General features: G+C 44.6%; 1 protein-coding gene across 6 annotated transcripts; it reads left to right on the plus strand.

The window, feature by feature from the left end:
* Positions 1–710: 710 nt before the first annotated feature.
* On the plus strand, positions 711–19962 carry Vhl (von Hippel-Lindau protein). 6 transcript variants are annotated; one of them, XM_077650664.1, is made up of 4 exons: positions 711–888; positions 2316–2476; positions 8156–8327; positions 17051–19962. In XM_077650664.1, the coding sequence occupies exons 2-4, from the start codon at positions 2321–2323 to the stop codon at positions 17176–17178; spliced, it is 456 nt and encodes a 151-aa protein (XP_077506790.1). In that variant the 5' UTR covers positions 711–888; positions 2316–2320; the 3' UTR covers positions 17179–19962. The 6 variants fall into 6 exon arrangements, with proteins under 6 accessions (XP_077506790.1, XP_077506787.1, XP_077506791.1 ...); XM_077650661.1 differs by having other exon boundaries at positions 868–1729; XM_077650665.1 differs by having other exon boundaries at positions 868–888; positions 2319–2476.
* Positions 19963–20164: the final 202 nt, after the last annotated feature.

Below are 20164 nucleotides of genomic sequence, written 5' to 3' on the forward strand. Positions count from 1 at the left end.
TAAACCGAACGGAGCTACAAAAATACAAACGGAACATCAAGTGCTTAGCCCGATGTGGGCGGCAACACTTGGTTACAAGGCAGAAGAGCGATTGCTGCCACAGGCAGGCCGTGTCGGCTCATTTCCCGCATCGAGATTGCAAACTATCAGCAGCTGCACCTGTATGCTCCCGTCTGTCGGCAGTTGCTTCTATGTGATGATTCATGGTTTTCTGGTACTTTCTAAAGAAAATAAACAGAACCACACGTCACTCGGTGATCGATAGGCGCCGACCGAGAACACAGACTAAAGTTGTCTTCGTCGATTTTCGAGCCGAGCGCTGCTTGTAAGTTAATCTCGACAGGCCCGTAGCATTCACTGCCTTCAATCAGATTTTTCTGCGCACTTAAGACATCCGCAAAGTACCTTGATTTTAGACGACACGCGAAAAAACAGGAACTAGCCATGGAATCAGCTGTTTTCTTGCAGGCCGCCATGTTCACGTTATGCCACTGCCAGCGCGTCCTCATGGCAAGAGAAGTTAACCTGCAGCAAATTTAATTGCAAAACTGAGAATGCTTCTAATTTTCTCTCGTGTTGATGAGATTGCAACACAGTTTACTACCAAAATAAAACATTACTTGTTTTCTTCATTGCGTTTTTGTTCATTTTCAGACTAACATGTTCACGCTATACCGCTGACAGCACACCTTCGCGGCAAAAAATGACTGAACAGCAAACTTAATTGCAAAAATGAAAACACTGCTTCTTTTGCTTGGTGCTGTTGAGTTTGAAATACAGTTGCTTAGCAAAATAAAACATTACTCGTTTTGAACCATCTTCATCGCGGCCAGTCTGCGCACTGTCGTGGCGATCTCGGCGCCCATTGAAATCGAGCTGACGCTTCAGGCATGTTCCAAGGCGGATTTCATGTTCTTCAGGATTGTGCAAACTTGCAAGCCGCCGAGCTGGCAAGTCTAGCCACCTAAGCGCTGGCTCAGTGGTTCTCAGCTGCTGACCCTAAAGACGCGGGTTCGATCCCGGCCACGGCAGCCGCATTTTTATGGAGGCGAAATGCTAGAGTCTCGTGCAGTGTGCGATGTCAGTGCATTTAAAGAACCCGTGGTGGAAATTATCCAGAGCCCTTCACTACAGCGCCCCTCATAGCCCGAGTCGCTTTGGTAGAATCATGTAAATCGCGAAGAGCAAGATGTCACATGTAAATCTAGGCTATATTTTGTTAAGTGCGGAAAAAAAAACAACAACCTTGTATCCCGATTATTCATAATCGTTCCAAGCCGCGGTGCCCGACAAACGTGAAAAACACTGTCAACCCCTACCTTTCTTTTTTTGACGGTCTGGCTGATATCAAATTTACCGCCAAACGTAATCTGTCTGCATCTAGTAACGTTGGTCTGGTTGTTTTGCACGAACGTCCAAAAAAAATAAAGTGGCACAAATAGGGAGAAGATTTATTTACGTAGACGACTTGGAAAACGCACGCGATGAAAGTGGTGAAGGTTCGGGGATGTGCAGCAAGCGGGGGCGCGGGGGTGTCTCGCTAGACGCCGTTCGATGTGTGCTGGCTGTTTTCGTTAGCAGTTGAGCTGCGTGTTGAATCTCTGATATAATAGTGTTCTGCTCGGATAACCCGAATGCTTTTGTAGCCCAGCGGTTGTAGTACAGTGGTTATTGCGCGCGACGAGTGGAATGTGACCCTGCAGGCATTCGCATTTTGCCTTTTGATGCAGTAAGTTATGCTTTTGTAGCCGCACGGCGCCGTTGACAGTAAAATGACTACCTGCTTTTAGGCGAATTAGGGGTTTAGGCTAACCGCACAAAGGTGGTGATACGGTGTTGAACGTTTCGAGTGCACGTTTGTAGTTTTGTTCAACGTAACAAAAAACGGTCATGTTGCTGTTAACTTTTTGTTGCTGCTGCAAGACTTGACATGTCATGAACTGTGCCTAAAGTTCTTTGCACGAACAGCTGAATGATATGATTAGGACTGAAGTAACACGCGCTGACCGATCGAGCCGTGCGTGAAGGCAAGATTTTTCGCAGCTACAGTACGTGGCTTCCTTGTGCATAGGAACCAGCACCGGTGTTTGCGGAAAAGGCCGTGGCATTGTTCTGCTGATTGTTATATATCACAAATCTTCGAATTGCCTGTGCAAGGTCTACACGACGCTGCCGTGTGCAAGTAGCTGCCAGGTTATTCCAGCCAGTTCCAGCAAGCAGTGGGGCAAACCTTTCTAGACAGTTTGCCCATTGCCAGGCATGTTGCCTATTTGGCGATGCGAACAGCGAGACAAAATGCATGACTTCTCTTGCAGCAGTCATGGCTGGGGAAGCAGAGGAGCTTCGTTTGGTTTCGGGCCCATCGCTGTGTCGTTCATATGTGCGTTTTGTGAACAAGACATGCCGTGAGGTGGACGTCATCTGGCTCAACTACGAGGGTCGGGGAGTCAAGTACAGGAGCCTGAGTCCAAATCAAGTAAGTGCCAAGACGAAAATATGGTGCGTTCATCTGCAGGTTGCTCAGGTGTGGTGCCGGACGCTAGGTAACTTTGAATTGTATGAAAGTAATAGTGAGATTGGGATCAAGTAAAGATGGTATCTCCATGTCTCATCTTACTGATCCTTGAAGGTATTGGTGAGCGCTACCAAAATACGGAAAGGGACGAACACACAAGACAAGCGCTTTCTAACAACTGTTTATTATCTGAAGGAGCATGCCTATATACACATATTAACAAGTCATACACAGAAGAGGGAAGAGCACACGACGCTGACAAGAGCGATATGAAGGAAAAACATATAATAATAAAATATCAGCACGTAGCGCTCACCAATACCTTCAAGGATGCATTTCCAACTAGCCCCAGTTGTAGCTCTTTTGATCTTACTGATGCTTTCATTTATTCAGTAGTGCAGATTCAAAAGAAGTTTTTGCTGATTGTAGTTCAGGGCCTTGCAGATGCAGTACTGGAAGAGTGCGAGAAATTGGACAGTAAGTGTACCTCGTGTATTTTTGCAAGCCATAAGTCGCCCAATTAGCAGTGCTACCTGTTTTACTGAAAGCCTGCGGAAATGCATTTCCTTGGTGTCCCAAATGCCATTGCTCTAGTTGGCTTTTGGTTGTGTGATTATTCAGCGCTTTGCATAAAAAGGAAACATTCTCTGGTCTGTGACCTATGTGTACTAATGGCATTGTGGAAATACATGAACAATGTGTGGGGGCTGTGAAGCTTTCCCTGTCTCGGGGAAAACTTGGGTGATTTACCTCCACCATGGTGTCCTGATGCTTTTTTTTTTCCATGATTGGTACTCTTTTGAGGTGTTAATGGCTGCGATCTTGAGTGCAGTGAGGCCACTCATTCGATGTTTTGGATTGGGGCAGTGTCAAGAAGTGCCACACTTTGCAGCTTCTGCACATGTGTTTGCAATGTTCAGATACAGCTTTTGTCTAAAGTAGACCTCAAGAGCTCTTGTGTGTAGTGGGGCTCTTGTGGCATCCTTAATTAGAAGTTCTGTATTTAGGAGGGCGAGTGTACCTCCCACTTTCAAGAGATTTGAAACACTGGCGATGCCTAACGAGCCAGACAGCATGGCCCAGAAGCAAACCCCTTGGTTTCTGTACTTTTGACAAAGGCTCCTTTGACATGGAGCAGTTAATTTTGGAGGCTGCCACTGGCTACCTGTGCCAGAATGGCTCCTCCCTGTGTGACCAACTGAAGAGGGCTGACCTTGTTGTGGTTGTAGTGAGCACAATGAGCTCCTGAGTTCTGTGATGCTAGTGAATGGTGGCCAGGTGTTCACTGGAAAACTAAAAAATTTTTGCTCAAGTCTCAGCCAGTTCCTGTTACTTTTCAATGTCTGTGCTGGCAATAGAGAAGAGTAAAAAAAAAAAGACAAACCACGATGAATCACTATGCAGCTGCACAGATAGTTTGCATGTGATGTCATGGCCACCATCTTTGGGTGTCGAGGATAGCTTCCAGGAAATGTGTACGTTGGTGCAGATGGGGATAAACGGATTGGCAGAAAGACCGGTATTTGCTGCTCTTTCATGTGTCATATATTGCATGGTGTTGGTGCTAACTATGTGCACAGTTTAATGAATAGTAACACCAGTCTGGAGAGGGGCCACAAGTGGTGATCGAATGCGGGGGCCATGCCAGCGATTTATCGTGAATAAAAACTGGATTTTTAGAAATAAAGAAAGTATGTTGAAGGTTTCAAAAATAGCACTTGAAGCTTTGCTTCAGACAGTGAAAAACCAAAGACTTCATAAATTTTGTCTGAATTGAAATGAATGGTTTTGTGTAGACTGTTTTTGCTATGCTGAGCCGCTGTGGTGGCTGAGCGGTTATGGTGCTTGGTTGCTGACGTGAAAGACGCAGGTTCGATCCCGGCTTTGGTGGTCACTTTTCAGTGGAGGCGAAAAGCTAGAGGCCCGCGTACTGCGCAATGTCGATACATGTTAAAGAACTCCAGGTGGTTGAAATTATCCAGAGCAGTCCGCTATGGTGACCCTCATAGCCTGATCCATGAGAAAAGGAGCATGAAAACAAGACAACGAAGACAGAACACACAGCATGAGCGCCATCTTCTGACTAAAAGAAAAACGCAAGACCGTGTCGACTGGGACCTCCTCAGGGCATTGCCGTATGGTCTGTAAAATCGTCAAGTCTGAATGTGCCACCGTTACGCACACCTTCTGAGAGTGCTACTAGCCGTGCAACTGCAGTGTGCACTGGACCCTAGTGCTGCTCAGCGCCAACTTCGTGAGCATCTGTTACTGGCTGACCGAACAACTGAAGTCCTTTGGCAAGTTCAGCTGAAGATTCTTCGCTCCCGTTGCCCTCCTAAGTGCTCCAGCAAAGTCAACGAAGTGTGTATCCCTGACAGTGTATTGCTTCCCCAAGACATCATTCAGGTGTTGTCCCTCGCCCCCGAGTTTGCAACAGAGTCTCCGAAGTCTCCACATGAACTGCTCTCTATGGTGCGACGTGTTTCTCGCCTCGCCGACAAAGAGGACTCTAGCCATTTCACCGCCGACGGAGTCGACGTCCTTTCCTTCTGTAAGCCTCGACCTTCAAAAATTAATGTGAATTGCGTAGTGTCCGTGCTAAATGAGCTGTCGCTTTGTGTCCTCCCCTCCGACAAAGAGGGAGGTTTTGCTGTTTTTAGTCATGATTCATTTAATGAGAAAGCCCACCTTGCTGTCACATAGGTTTTCAAACGCGAAAGTGTTTCACTTCCAAAGCTCAGCGCTCAAGCTAAAAAGCTCTGTGAAAATCTCAATCTTGATAAAGTGGCAAAAAGCATTGATGATAGTAAGCGCCTCTTCCTAGAAGCATTTTTCAGCGCAAAGACTCATAAGGTTGGCGTACCGTTTAGAGTCATTTCTGAACGGGACACTTGGCATAAGTCAGTCGCTGTGATTTTTAAAGAAAAGCTAAATGTATTGTCCGTTAATGACCCATTTCTTGTAAGAAGTTCAGACGAGGTCGTTAATGCTGTGAAATCTCAATGACAGGAGCCTTCTCGGTTTTTCTATTGATGTCAAAGACTTGTATTACTCTTTGCCCCATGATTAGTATCTACTCAGCATTGTTGAAAAATCCATCCATCGTCACGGTGCAGTTGCTTTTCAAAATGAATCTGGCCTGTCTTTCGATAGATTTTTAGAATTGCTACTGTTCTATCTCCTCTCTACCTTCAATAATTGGCAAGTTACTCCTCATATTCAAAAACGGGGAATGTGTATTGGGTCCTGCTTGGCCCGTGTACTCAGCGACCTATATATACCTTGCACACTTGGATAGGATTCTTCAAGATCGACTTGCCACTTCATGACTGGTAAAAGTTTTTCGATATTTTGATGATTTTTTATTCCTTATTGACTGTACACCTTTGTTCCTTGAGCAAGTCACAGCGGACCTTTTTGCCATTGTAAAAGGGTGCTTTCTCCCGCTTACATTGACTAGTGAAATTAACACTGACTCAGAGATCGTTTCTCGATATCCACCTTAAGTTCATGGACAACCACGTTTGTTGGTGCTACTCACCTCGCGCTAACAAACCCCTTCTGCCATATAAGTCAGCTCATTCTAAACTCGTGAAACGAGGCATCATTAACCTGTGCATGCAAAATGCTGTCGAAAAGTTATGCCCCCACCTTAGCAGCTTCAGCTTTCAAGTACAACTTAGAAGATTCCTCAAAGCAGGTTATCCTAATGAGATCAGTATTTCAGTGGCTGAAAGCTTGCTTAAGAAGAAACTTCAGGAGGAAGGAAGAGTGACAGATAAAACGCAAGGCAAGACAGCAGTCATCCCTTATATCCATGGTCTGCCGCACAATCTAAAGAAAATAGGAAAGAAGTCAAATGTTCAGGTAATTTTTCAGCACCAGATAAACTAAGTGTCATGTGCAAAAGAACCCTGCCTGCCGAACAACGTCCCCAAAATCCGCAGTGTAACATCCGCCACCGGAAAAGATTTGTGAAATCTACAGAAGGCATCGTGTACACCATCCCGCTGTCCTGTGGGAAACAGTATGTGAGACAGTCCGGTATGTGCTTCAACGAAAGGCTTCGTGAACACAACAACATGAAGTCGTGAACGGGCAGCAATCTGCCCTCGCATTGCAAGGAGTGCGGATGCGTGCCATTTCTGGATAAATGCTCTGTCGTTGCCAGAAGCAGAGATAAACTGACAAGAGAAATCATTGAAGCTACACAGATAGCTACTTTGCGTGATCTGTGTGTCAGCGAGCCTTCTATGTTCTTATCGAAACGAGAATTGAGATTCCTAGAATTGCAATAGCCTTTGTCCTCTTATGCTTATTTTTTCCATTGATTTCTTCAGCTTCCAAGCTTTGGCGCATGCGCTCAGTCATTAGGCTCAGGTCCCGGTCAACACGGTCTTGTGTTTTTCCTTTAGTCTGAAATTAGCGCTCGTGCTGTGTGTTCTGTCTTCGTCAGTCGTCTTGTGTTTGCGCTCCTTTTCTCATGGATTGATACCGACTCACCCAGCTTTCCACCCTTCTCATAACCTGAGTCTCTTTTTCATGTTAAACACCATAAAAGCAAACATTTTTGCTATGTTGTATTAGTATTCAATGATCTAAGGAAACATTGAGTTTCAGTGTCTGAAAGGAACCACCTCTACTATGCTGTTTTTGATAAGTGTTTCAACCTCATGACTGGGCATGTTAGGGATCTTAATATGATCTGTTATATTTTGGCCACTGTATTGTTTATGTGAAGCACTTTGAGGCTGTACGCAAGTGCTATGTATCTATCAGGCTCGCTGTGTACTCTGCACGAATATGCTAGATCTTCTAGGAAATTATTCTTGGAAACGGCGGCCTGAGCCATATAGACCACAGCATTTTTTCCACTGAACAAATGTTCTGAAAAAAATATTGGATTGGTTGACAGGACTCTAACTTCCAAGGCAAAGATTCTTCCAGGAGTCCACATGGGCTAACAAGAGCAGAGGTTCTTTGGGACTGTGCAGAGTATGTGTTCAGTACAAAATCAGAAATGAGATATTTTATTTGGTAAGGCTCTTTAAATACCTTGGAGTCATTAGTAGTGCAGATCCAGTTTGGAGGGCAGATTTGATGTTTAGCGTTGGTCTATCAAAAAAAAGTTTTCAAGGCGGAGTACAGTGTTCAAGGAGCAATACTAAATTAGTTGTTTGCACGTCGCTTATATGGCTGCTTCTTGAATATGTGGTTATCATGCAAGACCTATACCCAAGGAGAAACACTAGACTGCCTGGCACATGTTTGAGCAGTGTTAGAGGTTGATGGTCAGTAATAAAGAAAAAGGATCACTGTGACAGATAGCATGAAAATTTTCTCTGTGGCAGATAGTTTTCTTGCATATGAAATCGCGTGCTTTTTTTGCTGTCTGTGCTTGAAACTGCTACGAGCTCCTTTTTGCTGTTATCTTAGTTGGTGATGTTGAGACAATATGTAAGAGATTAACTTGGCTGCAAGACTGCAGCTCGAGTGGAAAATGCCAGTCAGCCGGGGCTTTTGTGTAGGTGATGATTTTCACTGCTACCTAGTTTTAGTTCTGATGCACACTGTTGCTGCTGGCACTGCTTGTAGTGATTGGTCACCCTAGATGGTGATGTGTATTGTTGCTCGTTGCAGGCTATGGATGTGGACACTTTTGTGAACCACCCGTGGATCTTTCGCGACTCGGTGACTCGTGACCGCCTGGTAGTGAATCACAAGGAAGTGTTTCAACCGCCTGTGCCTTCAGGCTTTGGCCACGATGGACGACCTCAGTTTAGACGATTGGTGGTGTCCATCACCCCTCCTGGTACGTACCTCTTGGCCTCCATGCTTTGGAGGGTCTCTTGGACAGGTTTGAGTGGCAGAATGAACAACTGGCAGATGTGTCGGGGTGACAGTGCAGGTAATTTTGTCGAGTTGACTGTGGCCAAAATGATGAAACTGAGCTAGGCAGATAGCTTCAGTTGCATTTAATGTCACCAGAAACCGCACTAACACAACACTTGATGTCATGGAGAGAGGGGCAAATAACTGACTGAATGAAGAATATGATTGCATGTAAAAAGCACTGAACGTGATTCAGCTCATGGAATAAAAAAAGCGAGTGTCCCATTATCACGGATGGTAGTAGTAGTAGTAGTAGTAGTAGTAGTAGTAGTAGTAGTAGTAGTAGAAACATTTATTGAGATTTTTCTGCAGCGGGTGGTGTCCTTATTTCAGGACTCCAGTGGTCATGGCTGTTTCTCTTGCCTGGGACACCAGAGGTCTCTTCCATTTGGCTGCACTTTCTGCGCCATTTCAAGGAGTGCAGCACTTTTGCATTCGTTTTGCCAGTGCAGCGTGCACCTGCTGCAGTTTCGTCTTCGTTATGCAAAAGTGTCAGAATAGTGCAGCACGAGTTTTTGGCTGGCTTGCACTCTCCCGAGTGGAAGTGCAGCTCTAGTGCAGCAATATGGCGGCGCCCATGTGTAGGTCGGAGAATCGAAGAAGATATGACTGTAGTCTCTAAATGAAACAATGACAGTTCGCTCAGTTCTCCCTTGAACGGAAGAGGTGAGGAACTGTTCATGGTGTCATAATTGTAAACCTAAGCGGTCAGGTTGAGTCTCATGGGCAGCATTTCAGCGCATATTCGTAAATCGTCTGCATGTATAGGTGCAGCACCTTCCTTTTTTATATGAAACGAATATTAATTAAATTTCTTGGGGTTGGTTCATGGCGACACTCCTTGGGATTTCCTGCTTGAAAAATTCTTAACATGGTTCGGGATTGTGGCGGCACGCGGTTGGCTCTAATTTGGTAGCGACGCCAAGGCTAGCAGACAACCAAGCCTGCACTCGACCATTCGTTTGTTTTGGAAGCAGCCACTGCCAAGCTGCACTTGAACTGACTCTGCACGCTGGCGGCATCGGCGCAGAACTCCACGGATCTAGTGCAGCGAGTGCAGCCAAATCGAAGAGACCTCAGGTTGCGCTGGATCGTCGGGTCAGGGCTGGACAGAGCGGCCTCCCACTGCTCCTTCGTGCATAGTGTGTTTGTAGGTTGTCTGGTTTTTTGCCAATGCAGCTCCACATGACGTGGTATGCTATGGGTGTCTCGTCGCAACACGGGCATGCGTCTTTGTAGTGTTCAGGGAATATTATGCTGTATTTATGAAAATTTGGGACGGCGTTGGTTTTGAGCTGCCTCCAGTCCCTAGCCCCTTATGCTTTCAGCTACTTGTGTAGTGGGGGCTGGAGTTGACGCATTGATCGAAACTGTTGTAATCTGGTGTTATAGGCCGTAAATATTGGTGTCATGTCTAGTTGGGCGGCGTGAGTGTGTGTGTGTAGCCTGATCGGTTTGCAGATCCTCGAGCTATGCTCTCCACGACCTCGTTGCCCTCGAGTCCTGAGTGCGCTGGTATTCTGGTGATTTGTTGGTTGAGCGATGGGTCAGAGGAGGTGCTACAGTTTGTTAGTTTATGCTACCTCTTATGTATTCGTCCTTCTAAGAGGAGCCGACATCCCACCAGTGAGTCGGTGATTATGTGTAGTTCTCAGTTTGTGGCATCCCCGTGCTGAATGGCTAGTGCAATCGCTGCGGCTTCTGCCTCGGTGACCGTGCATTCCGTGAGTGTCATGCTCGTGATTTCTAGGAGATTAACGTTTACTATGGCCGCCACTGGTGTAGCCCTTGACTTGTTTGGGTGCATAGCTGAGTCTACGTAGACTGCCTTAGCACTCCGTACCCCTGTTCAGTGGATATAGTCTATCTAGGCTTTTCTTCTGCCTTCCCCTGTGTGGATGGCATATTCTTTGGTATTGGGGCTACATGTACCCGCACCCTGTGTTCTGGCGATAGATTCACTCTGGATTGAATAAGCTGTAGGTCTGCAAGGTAGCCTACTTTTGTTAAAATGTCCCTGCCTGTCTCTGTTCTGACAAGGCGCTCTCTCTGAGATAGTAGGATGGGTGTCTGTATATCTTCGAAGGTGTTATGAACGTTTAGGGCTTCCAGCTTGTTGTCTGTGGTGCAGGGTGGTAGACCCAAAGCGTTCTTGTATGCTGTCCCGATTAGCAGGATTGTTGCGCTAAGCCAGAGTGCTGCTGATCTTGGTTTGCAGTAATGCACGTTTGGACTACATTGCAAGTTCAGGGGTGTCCTCTTGGGTGCATATCATTTGCTGGCAAGAGTTACATCTAACTTGGGAAAATCTGTTTTTGGGCGTGTGCACTGTCCGTGCAAGTTTCTCGTCGTTTTCGCCATGACATGAGTGAAAGAAAGAAAGCCTCCTGAGGTTTTATTGTTTTCACTTGTTTAGTTGTTCCACCCACTGTGGTGGCTCTGTGTGTTTGGCATTTGGTTGGTGATCCCAGGTCATGGGTTCGGTTCTGGCCACAGCATCTGTACTTCAATGGAGGCAAAATACAAAAATGCTCGTGCTGTATGATGTCCGTGCATGTTAAGGAATTCCAGGTGGTTTAAATTAGTCCGGAGCACTCCACAATGGCATCCCTCATATCCCATTGGGCGCCCGAGAGGTTAAACCTTGAAATTTGCAATTTTTCTGTTCCATTTGTATGAGGTACATGATGGTGCATTTGTATTGGCTTAGTGTTGTGGCTGTACAAGAGTATTGTGAATTTTATTGAAACTTGCACTTGGGGATCCTTGTCTTAGTTATTGCAGGTATAATTTGCACACTTTTTCGTCAAAATTTGTTAATGGGATATCTGGGGAAACTGCCCCCTTCCTGTATCTTTTTTGGTTTTGAAATAGGTTAAAAGGTGCCATGGGTCTCTAAATGAAGTTTCAAAAATGGAGTCTTTGTTGTTTGAATATTTATGTGGATTTGAGATTGTATGCAACAGCTGTTTCTTACCGGTACTCACAGAAATGTGAAGGCTAAAGAAAAGGGTTCTTCTTAGGTTGAGGACAACACAGTGAGCCATGGAAAAAACGATGATAGGTGTAACGTGAAGAGACCAAAAGTGGGCACAGTGGGTGAGGGAACAAATGCGGGTTAATGACATTCAAGTCGAAATATCAAGAGGAAGAAATGGGCTTGGGCAGGCTATGTAATTGCAAAGGCAAGGTAAGCGCTGGTTCTTAAGGGTAACTGAGTGGATTCCAACAAAAGGCAAGCGTAGCAGGGGTCGGCAGAAAGTTAGGTGGGCAGATGAGATTAAGAAGTTTGCGGGGACACGGTGGCTGCAGCTGGCAAAGGACAGGGTTAATTGGAGAAACGTGGCAGAGGCCTTTGCCCTGCAGTGGGCGTAGTCCGGCTGATGATGGTGATGATGATGCATGTCGGGAGAAAGATTGTTCAGATGAAAGGGAACTGGTAGGGAACGCTCTTAAAAGGAGAGTAGGCAGCCACTGGCTGTATGACTTGTAGTGAAGGAAGATCAGTTTTTTTTTTGCTAAGAATAGGCAATCGCATCAGGCACAAGAAACCTATCCTAGTCCTCGCTGAGTGCCCATGCATACGTTTCTTAATATGGAGGGCCTCTGCAGTTTTGCACTTCCCTCTCCTTACAGTAGGGCATGTTCAGATAAGAACGGTAATCGAGGTCCCATGACCATTTTTTGTTTTCAATTAAATTTTTATATGTGATGGGTAAATGTGTCCACACAAAGGAATGAACCTTAGTTTTGCAAGGAACTTCATGGTTTTCTCGGAAAAAAATTGTATGTCACAAGAGGTGGAGTATGTCGTTTTTGCCACTTCGCAAAGTTGCAAGTTTGGAGCATCACTGCATGCACAATAAGTTGTTTTCGCGCATAAGTATTTTTTCAGCACTTTATTACAACTTGCACTATACGATTAATATAAAAAACGTTTTCTTGCTGTGTCAGTCTTCTGAGTAAAAAATCGCAAACTTCGCTTCCGGAGCTGTGCGGTGCCAAAAAAGCACTTTTCAGGGCAGCCTTAGGGCAAGATGCGTAAAGATCTCCCGACTGAATCTTTTTCTCTGTATTTTTCAGCTACTTTTAATCACTTCAGGCAAGTTTTGTAGCTCTACACTTGACCTATGTTTTTCAATATGGCCTCAAAATTGGCAGAAGTTCAAAAACGTCAAAAAAGTGACAACTTTGACTTGAATTTTAAAAAAAACATCATCATCGAATTTTATTAAAAAATGCCCTAATAATACTCAATACTCGATAATTTTAAAACACCAAAAAAGTGTTGCATTATTTTGTTTTAAAGTATAAAAATAAATGCAAAACTGAGTTCATGTTTTTGTTACCTAGAATTGCTTATTACTGCCTCTTAGAAATAGTAACTGTCAGAAATTTGATTTAGCACTCACTGAACGTGGTTACATTTCAATTACCACAATATGCGAACCATCCTGAATGTTTGTACAGCTTCTACTCGCTTGTTAGCGGCGTTCTTAATGCGTCAAAATGGGAATAAATTCGTTATTTCACCTGATGAACTGACTGCTGGCGGTCAAACGTTTTTTTTTTGTATTCTCTAATTTATCATCGTAAGGTACATTGGTATGTAATCGATTTTTTAAAAATATTAGATAATTTGTGGGTTCCTAGAAAAAATTTTATATATAAAAATTTATATTAATGTATTTCTGAAGCCGACGTTTCCGTACCTGCCTCTGTTTACCTCTGTGTTCAAAGGTTCTACAGGGCAATGTCAGGAGACAGAACGTCGTCTTCTGAGAGGAACAATTTATCTGCGAGATTTTTAATCAGGAGGAGTTTTAATAGGAACGCAATTTACAAATGGGATGCCGCTTTATATGCAGATTGCAATTCAGAAAATCGTAACAAGAAATTAACGGCAGCAGTTGAAGTCGGTATGCGCACAGTGTATTGTCCAGCACGAAGCAAAAACCAGATCACAGTCTCTTCCATTCCGACGCAGCGGTGGAGGCCACGTAGGATGCACTGCCTTCATTTGTTTTAACGTGCTTCCACATATGGAGCGTCTGAACTCCAGGCACTTTCTTTGCCATTTTCCATTCTTCTTTCTTCGTTTCGCGAAAGTCTGCAAGCTCTCTCTGTGGGAGCTCCAGAATGGTGATGTTCTTTAGCGTTCCTTTAATTGCGTCTACGAAGCCGCTGGCTGTTTGTATGGACTCACTTGCAGGCTTCCGCAAGTTGTGGTGTGATGCTCGATGTTTGACAAGCCCACCAACGCCGTCGCAAGCATTTTGGCCGTGTCCAGTGGCCGAAAACATCCATTTCGTCTCTCGACATTCACTGCGTTGTAGCTCATGAAACTGATATTTATTCTTGAAGTGAGCGGGAGCCCCGTCGCTCACATATGTTATCTTGGTGTAGATTGGCGCGTTGTCTTCGAGGTGTGCTTTGATTTTTGACAGAGCCAAGCATGCATGAGCTGAATCATGAGACATATCGTCGGAAATTACGGCGTAGTTCCGAGTCGATTTTCTTGACGTGACAACGCAGGTAAACACGGTCACCTGCTTTTTCTGCCAATGGTAAGCTTGTACTGCGTCTGGAAGCACAACTGTCCAGTTTTCGGCGAAATCAAAATGCAAAACAATTGCACCTCTCTTGCAGCTGTGTTTTTCTTCATGTATTGCTCTTGCTTGCACAGATCTAATATAGTTGTGGGGAATCCATTTCATGGTCATTCTTAGACATTCTCTCATAAATGATGAAGCGGTCAGAGTCTTTTTAACGAGCTCACCGTATTCCCATGAAGCAATCAACACCTCGTCCTCGCTGCTCATTTCAAAATTTTCCGAAGTGAAAATGCCATCTTGTGGACAGTGCTCACAATTCCTAAGGAAACACGACGCAGTAGGTTCCTGGCATATGCAGAGGCTCTGCATATCTTCGGGAGAAAGCGACCTTCCGGACACGTTCTGCAGTCCCACGAGGCACAACTGAAAGTTTGCACAGCACACACAAACACACACTTGCCACTGTGGCGAGCATTTCACCCACTTAGGACGCAAGGATATGAATTTTGTGAGGCCAACCTGGGAGGCAGGGTGATCTTGCTTGTAGAGGCGGAATGCTTCTCGCAAGGACCGCGTCATGAAGCGTTTAGGTATCCATTCTTTCTCTCCTTCCTTCTCGATTCTCACAACATACTTTTTGTTCGGAGTCTGTCTAGAGCAATCGAGTTCATCCATGGTGTAATATTCTAAAACGGTGGTAATGTCTTCCTGTTGTAGTTTACATCTTGTATATCTCTCCTGTGTTGACCATACGCCTTCCTCATCCACCATCTTCTTCGATGTTTGGATAACGTACCTCGTTGCCTCTGGAATAACTTCCTGCACATATTTCACGGTTAGGTTGCGTGGTAGCAGTGTCAGCAGCTGGCAACGCTCTTGAAAGGACGTGCACCTATTGTAGGCAGCATGTAGGTTGTCCTCCCAACTGCTGCATTGCGCACACTTTTCTTCTGACGCACGCGAAGTCTCTGGGACATTATATGCTGCCTGTATCCCCGATTGTATTTTCGTCACCATAGCTCTTGCCACCTCTTCCTGCTTTCGCTTTGCATAGGAAAGTCTGAGGCGTTTTTTTAGAGCGCTCGGTGGCTTTAGCGGCGAGATTTCGGAGGTAAGGCTGACACTTGAATTTAAATTTTCTACGATTTCTTCCCCAGGGCGGAATTCTTCTAATGTTTCGGTTGACTCTGCCTGCATATTATCTATGTCTTCCTTGAACCGACGGTAACAATTCTGACAGATGAAGTCACTTTCTCGTACTCGGAGAGCTTCTTCGGGAAGTAGGACTTTTTTGAGAGTAGCGACATTGAGTGTCTTTACACTGCGAAAATTACGTCCTTTTTCAATTCTCTGTTTGTGCCTTTTTGAGTAGTCGGCACAAAACGTTCGCCGCGGAAATCTCTTCATGAATGCAAAAGCTCACCGCTTCCGGAGATTATCGCGAGACAGAAGAGCAGGTGACGGATGCAGGGCCCAGAGCTGCTTTTCCAAAAAGAGGAGATGGACAGATGAATGGATTTTTAACACAGGCTGCCCACCGTCGACACTGATGTTCTTTCGGTCTGGCGTACGAGCTGAGACTGATATACCAAGTATGCTTGTCGATGGAGCGCTCCAGCGCAGAGAAAACACGTGAGTACAGAAAACGACCCCACCGGGTCTACCAGGCCTGGAAAACGACACACAAAATTCGAGATCCGAACAACATCCGCTCACAAGGGTTATCTCGGTCGAAGGTCGAAGGCTGAGGCATAACTGCTAGGCGTTCGGTGCGTTGCGATGAAAAGATGATAGCGGCGGCTAAAGCCTCGGTGCGGCGGCGGCACACATGATGCTGTGAATTTCAGGGTCGCGCCGGGCGTTATATAGCTATAGGAGCGGCTGCAAAGCGCGGTTCATCCCTGGAGCGGCGGTAGCAGTTAAAGTCACCTTGAAAGTGCGACGGGTGCATTAATTGTTTGCATAAACTACTCCTACACACACGTCACTCCAAAATAACGTGTTGGAATATGCTTACAGTAATTTAGGTCCCACCGTTAGAACAGTACGAAAGCGAATAGGAGCTTTAGACCTTTGATTGTAATAGAAAAAAATGCTTACAAATTACACTTATGAACTCAGCAACTGTAGCGTTTAAAATTTACTTACAAAATACCAATACTAAAACCAGCTTCTGAAGATTGCGCATTCTAAGAGGGAATACTGAGCAGTCGTAGGGATTGAAATCATAAAGTCCGTTTTGTATTTATTTCCATACTTTAAAACAATATAATGCAATACCTTTTTAAAGTCTTAGAATTATGAAATGTTGAGTATTATTAGGGCAAATTTTAATAAAATTCGATGATGATGTTTTTTTTTAAATTCAAGTCAAAGTTGTCACTTTTTTGACGTTTTTGAACTTCTGCCAATTTTGAGGCCATATTGAAAAACATAGGTCAAGTGTAGAGCTACAAAACTTGCCTGAAGTGATTAAAAGTAGCTGAAAAATACAGAGAAAAAGATTCAGCCGGGAGATCTTTAGGCATCTTGCCCTAAGGCTGCCCTGAAAAGTGCCTTTTTGGCACCGCACAGCTCCGGAAGCGAAATTTGCGATTTTTTACTCAGAAGATTGACAGAGAAAGAAAACGTTTTTTTATTTCTTCGTATAGTACAAGTTGTAATAAAGTACTGAAAAAATAATTATGCACGAAAACAACTTATTGTGCATGCAGTGATGCTCCAAACTTGCAACTTTGAGAAGTGGCAAAAACGACATTCTCCACCTCTTGTGACATACGATTTTTTTCCGAGAAAACTACAAAGTTCCTTGCAAAACTAAGGTTCATTCCTTTGTGTGGACACATTTACCCATCACATATAAAAATATAATTAAAAACAAAAAATGGTCATGGGACCTCGATTACCGTTCTTATCTGAACATGCCCAGTAATAACATGGCTGAAAGGGGGTGTGCACTTAAGAAGTTTTAAGTCTGAGACAAAAATTATTTGTGAGACTATCCCATCTGTCTCTCCATGTTGTGCACTGCATACTTGGTCATTTAAAAACTTTTTGAGTGCAGAGTTGGCATTTTTTTTTAATGCAGTGTACTCACTGAAGGAGAAATGCTTCCAAGAGATTCGTCGGTGCATTGTGTCTCCGGAGGCCATCCACCAGACAGAGATTCCCCAGTCGTTGCAGAAGGAGTACCTTCTCTACCTGCAGCAGGAGTGAACACTTGGCATGCTGCGGTGTAGTCCCTGTGCCAGTGCTTGTACTTGCAGAGGAAGAGAGTGGTCTCATTGTGCCTTGAGTGAAGATTAGGTCATCCTACAAGATTCAAGAGTGCACATGGGACCTGTTCACTTTCAAGGACTGCAGTAAATAAGACTGTTGACATAGTTTAGACAAAATTTGTGAGTGGGCAGCAGTGGGTTTGTCTTTGCAAGGCCTTAAGGCTGGGCGATTAAAAGCGCTGCCGTTCTCTGGATTCTGCATGAGAACTTAGAGAAAGCAGAATCAAAGACATACTGTGTATGAGGCAGCCTCTTGTGGCTTGGTTGGGGGGGCAACATTTTCACACGATGCCTTGATGCAGTGGTCTGGTTGGCACTCCTAATAGGTGTGCCTAGCACTTTTTGTGTGTTGAGCATGCCAAATGTCTATGGTTCGCACAAATGGCATGGAGTGTCTGTGAATTTTGCAGCTGATTCGTGTATATCCCTGAAAATTATCGTTTGCAAAATGGCGTCCATGTTGCTTTTTTGATCAGCAACGAGAAGAAAAGCTGGCCACGGCCATAAAACTACTTAGTGTCGCGTGACTCATGTACAACCTGGCTGATTATTACTGTATTTTTCTTTTCTACCACTTCTAGTGGTCCCCGTAGGTAAACCAGTGTGCCGTGTTGAAATGGTGATCATCTATAGTTGACAGCCATAGCCACGCTATGGCTGTCAGGTGGACGCCCACCATTTAGATTCTATGAAAGAAGTGTGCATTGTACAGCGTGACCAATGTGTTTTAATGCAGGGGCCCAGTACTGCAGGGGCCCAATCAAATAATGGCAGCAACAAAGGAGTTTGCGTGCGGTATCGCACCACACTTGAGTTCCTTCAAATGTTTGCATTGGTTGCTTGTCTAGCACATTTGTCTTATTTTATTCTGTTTGCTGCGCTGTGATTTTAGGCATGTTGGGTTTTTGTAGCACGAAAGAACAGGGAGCAAGGGAGAAAGCAAACATGAAAGAGCCGTATGTCAGCTTTTTCTCTCAAACATTTCTTAATTACATTTTCATCCTTCATTACATTTTCACTTTGGAATTATGCATTGTTTTAGCTGCAATATGGGTTTTTGTAGTGGCTTAAATGTGATTTGTGCTTATAGCTGCGAGACGAAAGCACAAGTAGAGGTGCTGCTCGCTGAACGCACATGAAGGGCACAATCAACCCATTTAACAGGTACATGATGAAAAGGGGGTGCAGGGTTTTTTTTTATGATTATGACATGAGTTTGCATCACTGCATGGTGCCTTCAGATTCTGTTTGGCTAGAATTGGCTCTTATGTCTCGTAATGGGTATGGCAGATTCAGGGATAGCACTGGGTAAATTTTTGGCTGGGAAGGTTTTCTGATATGAGGCCCGAACTAGTATATCTGTTTACTCTAAGGACAAACAAGAGTTTTATTGGCATTTAATCCAACTCCAGATGCTGCCTTACAGAGCCGTTTTCTGGAGATAAGACATCTTCCTGTAGATTTGTCACAGATGGCATTTATGTGAGGCGGCAGCTATCTTCAAGTATAGCTGCCAAGTGCAATATTGACTGTACTTTATGTAGATACTAGCGGGTCTTTATTTACAGGCCAGGTACTGGTGTTTGTTGCCGCGTTCAATTCCATGCCACACATTTTACTATAAAGAGTGTAATAGAGTCAAGTTTGACGTGAGGACTGGTGAAACTCTAGAAGAGAGTGATCTGGTACTCTCTAGTACTTTTGTTCGCTGTGCAATCTCGCAAATGGACACATTTGAGCTGACAATACAGCAAATAGGTGTCGTATATATCAGGTATGCAAACTTTCTTTCATTTATCAAAGGTTTACCACACAGAGCGATGCCACCTCACACCCACTATCCAGCCTTCCTTCCATTTTTCAAAGCGTGCTGCTCTTTTGGGGTGCCATCATATACCTTGTGTTTGACTTGCTTAGTTGTCAGAAATCTCTTGCTCTTTAAGCGAGTCTTTGGAAGAGCCAGAGGTCGCATAGATGCATATCCAGACTGTGGGTGGGATGACATACTTTGCTGGAAAATGTGATAAACAGGTAGGTGTTCCGAGTGCAGTCACCAAGTGTTGTTTGGAGGCAGGCCACACATTGCTGAGCTTGTTTTTGCGAGTGGACCAAGTGATTAAGGCTGTTTTGAAGTTATCAATGTGTGCATAGGCGAGCAGTTCTGGTTTCGTCATGCGCGTTCGTATCTTTCATGTTTTAATCCATGCTCCAGCACAGAGAAGAATTCTGAGATTTTATGGGCAGCTTGATTTGTTCCTGTTGTGACCGCACAGTTGATATGCTGCTGTTCCGACTTGCACAAAACCAAGTGCGGCTGTACCTGGGGCCTGCAGGAATTGAAGCCGAAGGTGGCGATAGCTTGATCATTTCAGGAGGAGTCTATACATGTTTTCGCAGCCAGAAACGCTCTTGTGCCAGGGTCCTCCATGCTCCAAAAACGGGCTTACAATGGCTGCTCCGTAAAGACTGCTGGTCGGGACAACCAATGCACAAGCCTAGTCAGTACTGCTCCGGGCAAAATAATATGCAAGAAGCCATGATCTGTTTGGAAAAGTGGCTTTAGTGTGCTTTTTTCGTGCAAGCTTCATGTAATTGCATGAGGCATTCATCGCAAGCTGTGCCAATGTGAGAACAGTACTAACTGAATGACTGTGCTGTACCCGAATGCTGCCAATGATATGTTAATGGTTGCCTTCAATAAACAAAAGAACCATTGCCTAGACATGATCTCATTAGTCTCTTTTCAGAGGAGAACGGAGACGTGCTAGAAGTGAGTGATAAAGCAGTGTACTGCATTTTCCTGTGTACATGTCTTCCTGGTGTGGATTTTTTTCCCCTGTAAAATGCTGTCTTGATGTTAGCTTTCAGTCCAGGGCAGCTCTTATGGCACGGAGATGCCACATTGTCTTGGTTTTCTGAAATAT

Source organism: Amblyomma americanum, chromosome 1 (genome assembly GCF_052857255.1).
Source record: "Amblyomma americanum isolate KBUSLIRL-KWMA chromosome 1, ASM5285725v1, whole genome shotgun sequence".
Lineage (NCBI taxonomy): Eukaryota > Metazoa > Arthropoda > Arachnida > Ixodida > Ixodidae > Amblyomma > Amblyomma americanum.

Excerpts from the sequence above, each read along its gene's own strand:
- Vhl (XM_077650664.1), top strand. The coding sequence starts at position 2,321 with ATGGCTGGGGAAGCAGAGGAGCTTCGTTTGGTTTCGGGCCCATCGCTG. Across the intron at positions 2,477-8,155 it reads GGAGCCTGAGTCCAAATCAA|GCTATGGATGTGGACACTTT; the intron begins GTAAGTGCCAAG and ends TGCTCGTTGCAG. Across the intron at positions 8,328-17,050 it reads GGTGTCCATCACCCCTCCTG|TGTACTCACTGAAGGAGAAA; the intron begins GTACGTACCTCT and ends TTTTTAATGCAG.